The sequence below is a fragment of the Blennius ocellaris genome (genome assembly GCF_963422515.1).
Source record: "Blennius ocellaris genome assembly, contig: SCAFFOLD_148, whole genome shotgun sequence".
In the NCBI taxonomy this organism is placed as follows: domain Eukaryota; kingdom Metazoa; phylum Chordata; class Actinopteri; order Blenniiformes; family Blenniidae; genus Blennius; species Blennius ocellaris.
The window spans coordinates 71,772-79,271 of record NW_027662107.1 but is presented as its reverse complement, the minus strand read 5'-3'; the positions used below and the strand labels follow the sequence as shown (position 1 = coordinate 79,271).

Sequence of the window (7,500 nt, the reverse complement as noted above, 5' to 3'; positions counted from 1 at the left end):
TAGTCAGTGGTCAGTGGTTACTGGTTACTGGTCTCTGTGATTGTCAGGAAACTGACCTATTTCTCTTCAGGTGGACGACGCGCTCACTTCCTTCTACGCTGATGATGTAAGACACCTGCAACACACACACACACACACACACACACACACACACACACACACACACACACACACACACACACACACACACACACACACACACACACACACACACACACACACACACACACACACAACTAATTACTCATGTTCTTACACAAGAACTGTGATGGTGAACTTGTGATAACCTACCCTACCCTACCCTACCCTAAGCTACCCTACCCTAACCTAACCCACCCTACCCTACCCTAACCCACCCTACCCTAAGCTACCCAACCCTAAGCTATCCTACCCTAAGCTACCCTACCCTACCCTAACCCACCCTACCCTACCCTAACCCACCCTACCCTACCCTAAGCTACCCAACCCTAGGCTACCCTACCCTAAGCTACCCTACCCTACCCTAACCCACCCTACCCTACCCTAACCCACCCTACCCTAAGCTACCCTACCCTACCCTACCTTAACCCACCCTACCCTACCCTAACCCACCCTACCCTAACCCACCCTACCCTACCCTAACCCACCCTACCCTAACCTAACCCACCCTACCCTACCCTAACCCACCCTACCCTAAGCTACCCTACCCTAATCCACCCTACCCTAAGCTACCCTACCCTACCCTAACCCAGCCTACCCTAAGCTACCCTACCCTAACCCACCCTACCCTAAGCTAACCCACCCTACCCTACGCTACCCTAACCCACCCTACCCTACCCTACCCTACCCTAACCCACTCACGCCTCCTACAGGCTGATGAGCCGTTAGCATTAGCATTAGCATTAGCCAGTACCTGATTGGGCGGCAGTCCTTCCATGTCCCTCCTCAGCCGGCCTCCTATTGGTCGAGGGACAATCAGCTGATAGGAAGAGAGCTGCTCCGTCTGCTGAGACTCTGAAGGACAGAACAGAGACAGTGAAGGACAGAACAGAGACAGTGAAGGACAGACAGAACAGAGACAGTGAAGGACAGATAGAACAGAGACAGTGAAGGACAGAACAGAGACAGTGAAGGACAGAACAGAGACAGTGAAGGACAGAACAGAGACAGAGAAGGACAGAACAGAGACAGTGAAGGACAGACAGAACAGAGACAGAGAAGGACAGACAGAACAGAGACAGTGAAGGACAGAACAGAGACAGTGATGGACAGAACAGAGACAGTGAAGGACAGAACAGAGACAGTGATGGACAGATAGAACAGAGACAGTGAAGGACAGATAGAACAGAGACAGTGAAGAACAGATAGAACAGAGACAGTGAAGGACAGACAGAACAGAGACAGTGAAGGACAGAACAGAGACAGAGAAGGACAGAACAGAGACAGTGAAGGACAGACAGAACAGAGACAGAGAAGGACAGACAGAACAGAGACAGTGAAGGACAGAACAGAGACAGAGAAGGACAGAACAGAGACAGTGAAGGACAGACAGAACAGAGACAGTGAAGGACAGACAGAACAGAGACAGAGAAGGACAGACAGAACAGAGACAGTGAAGGACAGAACAGAGACAGTGATGGACAGAACAGAGACAGTGAAGGACAGAACAGAGACAGTGATGGACAGATAGAACAGAGACAGTGAAGGACAGACAGAACAGAGACAGTGAAGGAAAGAACAGAGACAGTGATGGACAGATAGAACAGAGACAGTGAAGGACAGACAGAACAGAGACAGTGAAGGACAGAACAGAGACAGTGATGGACAGACAGAACAGAGACAGTGAAGGACAGATAGAACAGAGACAGTGAAGGACAGAACAGAGACAGTGAAGGACAGAACAGAGGCAGTGATGGACAGATAGAACAGAGACAGTGAAGGACAGATAGAACAGAGACAGTGAAGGACAGACAGAACAGAGACAGTGAAGGACAGAACAGAGACAGTGAAGGACATACAGAACAGAGGACAGTGAAGGACAGACAGAACAGAGACAGTGAATGACAGAACAGAGACAGTGAAGGACAGAACAGAACAGAGACAGTGAAGGACATACAGAACAGAGGACAGTGAAGGACAGACAGAACAGAGACAGTGAATGACAGAACAGAGACAGTGAAGGACAGATAGAACAGAGACAGTGAAGGACAGACAGAACAGAGACAGTGATGGACAGAACAGAGACAGTGATGGACAGATAGAACAGAGACAGTGAAGGGCAGAACAGAGACAGTGAAGGACAGATAGAACAGAGACAGTGAAGGGCAGAACAGAGACAGTGAAGGACAGAACAGAGACAGTGAAGGATAGATAGAACAGAGACAGTGAAGGACAGACAGAACAGAGACAGTGAAGGACAGAACAGAGACAGTGAAGGACAGATAGAACAGAGACAGTGAAGGATAGATAGAACAGAGACAGTGAAGGACAGACAGAACAGAGACAGTGAAGGACAGAACAGAGACAGTGAAGGACAGACAGAACAGAGACAGTGAAGGACAGAACAGAGACAGTGAAGGACAGAACAGAGACAGTGAAGGACAGACAGAACAGAGACAGTGAAGGACAGATAGAAGTGACCATCTTTGTCTCTGGGCTACAACAGGAAGTAGCAACTATCAGCAGGAAGTGACTCATCAGTTCTCTGGCCGTGTCACATCCTGGTTCCTGCTGAACAAACAACCAGGAACCTCTGAGCTCCGGGTGGAACCTCCTCCTGAATCCAACCTCCTCCTGAATCCAACCTCCTGGTGGAACCTCCTCCTGAATCCAACCTCCTCCTGAATCCAACCTCCTGGTGGAACCTCCTCCTGAATCCAACCTCCTCCTGAATCCAACCTCCTCCTGAATCCAACCTCCTGGTGGAACCTCCTCCTGAATCCAACCTCCTCCTGAATCCAACCTCCTCCTGAATCCAACCTCCTGGTGGAACCTCCTCCTGAATCCAACCTCCTCCTGAATCCAACCTCCTCCTGAATCCAACCTCCTCCTGAATCCAACCTCCTGGTGGAACCTCCTCCTGAATCCAACCTCCTCCTGAATCCAACCTCCTCCTGAATCCAACCTCCTCCTGAATCCAACCTCCTCCTGAATCCAACCTCCTCCTGAATCCAACCTCCTGGTGGAACCTCCTCCTGAATCCAACCTCCTCCTGAATCCAACCTCCTGGTGGATCCTCCTGAATCCAACCTCCTCCTGAATCCAACCTCCTCCTGAATCCAACCTCCTGGTGGAACCTCCTCCTGAATCCAACCTCCTGGTGGAACCTCCTCCTGAATCCAACCTCCTCCTGAATCCAACCTCCTCCTGAATCCAACCTCCTGGTGGATCCTCCTGAATCCAACCTCCTCCTGAATCCAACCTCCTGGTGGAACCTCCTCCTGAATCCAACCTCCTGGTGGAACCTCCTCCTGAATCCAACCTCCTCCTGAATCCAACCTCCTGGTGGAACCTCCTCCTGAATCCAACCTCCTCCTGAATCCAACCTCCTGGTGGAACCTCCTCCTGAATCCAACCAGGTTGGTCTCGTACAGCAAACATCTTCACACATCAGTTCTTGATCAACACAGAGGTTCCAGATGTTATTTAGCAGAACATTGATCAACACAGAGGTTCCAGATGTTTCTTTAGCAGAACATTGATCAACACAGAGGTTCCAGATGTTTCTTTAGCAGAACATTGATCAACACAGAGGTTCCAGATGTTATTTAGCAGAACATTGATCAACACAGAGGTTCCAGATGTTTCTTTAGCAGAACATTGATCAACACAGAGGTTCCAGATGTTCTTTAGCAGAACATTGATCAACACAGAGGTTCCAGATGTTCTTTAGCAGAACATTGATCAACACAGAGGTTCCAGATGTTCTTTAGCAGGACATCGATCAACACAGAGGTTCCAGATGTTTCTTTAGCAGAACATTGATCAACACAGAGGTTCCAGATGTTTCTTTAGCAGAACATTGATCAACACAGAGGTTCCAGATGTTCTTTAGCAGAACATTGATCAACACAGAGGTTCCAGATGTTTCTTTAGCAGAACATTGATCAACACAGAGGTTCCAGATGTTTTCTTTAGCAGAACATTGATCAACACAGAGGTTCCAGATGTTCTTTAGCAGGACATTGATCAACACAGAGGTTCCAGATGTTCTTTAGCAGAACATTGATCAACACAGAGGTTCCAGATGTTTCTTTAGCAGAACATTGATCAACACAGAGGTTCCAGATGTTTCTTTAGCAGAACATTGATCAACACAGAGGTTCCAGATGTTTCTTTAGCAGAACATTGATCAACACAGAGGTTCCAGATGTTCTTTAGCAGAACATTGATCAACACAGAGGTTCCAGATGTTTCTTTAGCAGAACATTGATCAACACAGAGGTTCCAGATGTTTCTTTAGCAGAACATTGATCAACACAGAGGTTCCAGATGTTCTTTAGCAGAACATTGATCAACACAGAGGTTCCAGATGTTTCTTTAGCAGAACATTGATCAACACAGAGGTTCCAGATGTTTCTTTAGCAGAACATTGATCAACACAGAGGTTCCAGATGTTCTTTAGCAGGACATTGATCAACACAGAGGTTCCAGATGTTTCTTTAGCAGAACATTGATCAACACAGAGGTCCAGATGTTTCTTTAGCAGAACATTGATCAACACAGAGGTTCCAGATGTTTCTTTAGCAGAACATTGATCAACACAGAGGTTCCAGATGTTCTTTAGCAGAACATTGATCAAGGACAGAAGTGATCGATCAGTGGGCGGGGCTTAGTGCTTCTCATGTCCACAGACGTTAGACCACGCCCCTCCCTTTGGTCTCCATGACACCATGAAGTGTGACTCCCACACACACAGCCATGACAACACAGTGACGTCATCAGCGACCCCTCACCTCTGGCTTCCCGTCCGGGCAGCAGCAGCAGCAGCAGGCAGACCTGCAGCAGCCCCGCGGCCTCCATCTTGTCCCGGTCCTCCTGGTCCTCCCCGGGCTCCTGGTCCTCCCTCTCCCCCCCGGGCTCCTGGTCCTCCTGGTCCTCGGCCTCTGGTCGGGGTGTGTGCTGGCTCTAGTTCCCGGTCCGGGTTCCGTCATGCCCTCCGGCCCGGAGCGGCTCCTGGTCCCGGACGACCCGCGGCTCGAGCCAACATGTCTGCCTCGTTAATCCGCGAGACCAGGAGAGGCGGAACCCCGACCGGAAGTCACTGCCACCGGAAGACTTCACAATAAGAGAAGCTCAACCGGAAGACAGTTTGGTACCAAATTAAAATACAAGTTTGACGTCAACTGGTCGGTTTTATTTTATTAGAGAAAACATGAAATTGTTTTTAAAACACACATTGGAGAGAGAGAGAGAGAGAGAGAGAGAGAGAGAGAGAGAGAGAGAGAGAGACACAGAGAGAGAGAGCGAGAGAGAGAGAGAGAGCGAGAGACACAGAGAGAGAGAGCGAGAGAGAGAGAGAGAGAGAGCGAGAGACACAGAGAGAGAGAGAGAGAGCGAGAGACACAGAGAGAGAGAGAGAGCGAGAGACGAGAGAGAGAGCGAGAGAGACAGAGAGAGAGACAGAGAGAGAGAGAGAGAGAGAGACAGAGACAGAGACAGAGACAGAGAGAGACAGAGAGAGAGAGAGAGAGAGACAGAGAGAGAGAGAGAGAGAGACAGAGACAGAGACAGAGACAGAGACAGAGACAGAGACAGAGACAGAGAGAGAGAGACACAGAGACACAGAGAGAGAGAGAGAGAGAGAGAGAGACACAGAGAGAGAGAGAGCGAGAGACACAGAGAGAGAGAGCGAGCGAGAGAGAGAGAGAGAGAGAGAGAGCGAGAGAGAGCGAGAGACACAGAGAGAGAGAGAGCGAGCGAGAGAGAGAGAGAGAGAGAGAGAGAGCGAGAGAGAGAGAGAGAGAGCGGAGGAGAGCGAGAGAGAGCGAGAGAGAGATCAAAAAGACAAATGAAGACAAGGACACAGTAAAGCAGAAAGTGCTGATCAGTGAAGTTTCTGTCCACATTCTGTAATTCTTAATAATCCTCCTCCTCCTCCTGCTCCTCCTCCTGCTCCTCCTCTTCCTCCTCCTCATCCTCCTCTTCCTCCTCCTCCTCCTCCTCCAGGTCCTGGATGATGGAGTCGAGGAGTGAGCGGTGTGAGGCCACTGACGCTCCTCCTCCTCCTCCTCCTCCTCCTCCTCCGACGCTCCTCCTCCTGCTCCTCCTGGACGGGGCTCCTGAGGAGGGTGTGGAGGTTTGGAGGACCTGGAAGGAGCCGTGGAGGTCCTGGTCTTCATGGTCCTCGTCTTCCTCACTGTCATGAATGACGGCAGCTCTTCGTCTCTTTACTCCCACGATGGACTCGTCCATGGAGGTGTCCATGTTGTGGGCGTGGCCACCCTCCAGGCTCCGCCCACAAGCTTCCAGGTGGATCTTCTCAGAAAGAGACCTGCTGACGTCAAAGCTGCCCTCCAGCTGCAGGCGGGACAGCAGCCTCTGCTCCTCCTGCTCCTGCTCCTGCTCCTCCTGCTCCTCCTGACCAGAGGACACGCTGCTGTCCTCCAGCTGCAGCCTCTGCTCCTGCTCCTCCTCCTCCTCCTCCTGCTCCTCCAGACCAGAGGACACGTTGCTGTCCTCCAGCTGCAGCCGGGACACCAGCCTCTGCTCCTCCTGCTCCTCCTCCTGACCAGAGGACACGCTGCTGTCCTCCAGCTGCAGTCTCTGCTCCTCCTGCTCCTCCTCCTGCACCTCCTCCTCCTCCTGCTCGTCCTGAACAGAGGACACGTTGCTGTCCTCCAGCTGCAGTCTCTGCTCCTCCTGCTCCTCCTCCTCCTCCTCCTCCTGCTCGTCCAGACCAGAGGACACGTGCTGTCCTCCAGCTGCAGCCGGGACACCAGCCTCTGCTCCTCCTGCTCCTCCTCCTGACCAGAGGACATGTTGCTGTCCTCCAGCTGCAGTCTCTGCTCCTCCTGCTCCTCCTCCTCCTCCTCCTCCTCCTGCTCGTCCTGACCAGAGGACACGTTGCTGTCCTCCAGCTGCAGCCGGGACACCAGCCTCTGCTCCTCCTGCTCCTCCTCCTGACCAGAGGACATGTTGCTGTCCTCCAGCTGCAGTCTCTGCTCCTCCTGCTGCTCCTGCTCCTCCTCCTGCACCTCCTCCTCCTCCTGCTCGTCCTGACCAGAGGACACGTTGCTGTCCTCCAGCTGCAGGTCAAAGTTGCTGCTGTAGGACTGATAGTGGACCACGGAGGACGGGTCAGGTCCCAGGACGGACCGAGACGTGTGGAGGAAGGAGAGGCGGTCCGTCAGCAGGGGGTCCAGGGGGCCCGGGGGTCCAGGGGGCCCGGGGGGTCCAGGGGGGGGGGCCTGAGGTCCTTGTCCTGGTGTTGGTGGGGAGGGGTCTGTTCCTGAGGTTCTGTCCCACTCATGCTGTCCAGGTCTGTGGACCCGGACTCTAAGACCTGCAGACTCAGGTCCA

General features: G+C 52.0%; 2 protein-coding genes across 2 annotated transcripts in view; both read right to left on the bottom strand.

Moving 5' to 3' along the window:
* adam9a (ADAM metallopeptidase domain 9a) overlaps positions 1 to 5,216 on the bottom strand; it is a gene marked incomplete at its 3' end in the record, with an annotated part of 19,361 nt that extends 14,145 nt beyond the window's left edge. Inside the window, exons 1-3 of the mRNA XM_080521730.1 lie at positions 4,935 to 5,216; positions 893 to 993; positions 57 to 115 (exon numbers count right to left, since the gene is read on the bottom strand). Coding sequence (XP_080377856.1) covers positions 57 to 115; positions 893 to 993; positions 4,935 to 5,001 — 227 coding nt within the window. The remainder of the gene's footprint in view (positions 1 to 56; positions 116 to 892; positions 994 to 4,934) is intronic.
* Positions 5,107 to 7,500, bottom strand: part of ercc6l (excision repair cross-complementation group 6-like) — a gene marked incomplete at its 3' end in the record, with an annotated part of 4,365 nt that continues 1,971 nt past the window's right edge. The window contains 3 exon segments of the mRNA XM_080521729.1: positions 5,107 to 5,256; positions 6,289 to 6,534; positions 7,176 to 7,461. Coding sequence (XP_080377855.1) covers positions 5,107 to 5,256; positions 6,289 to 6,534; positions 7,176 to 7,461 — 682 coding nt within the window.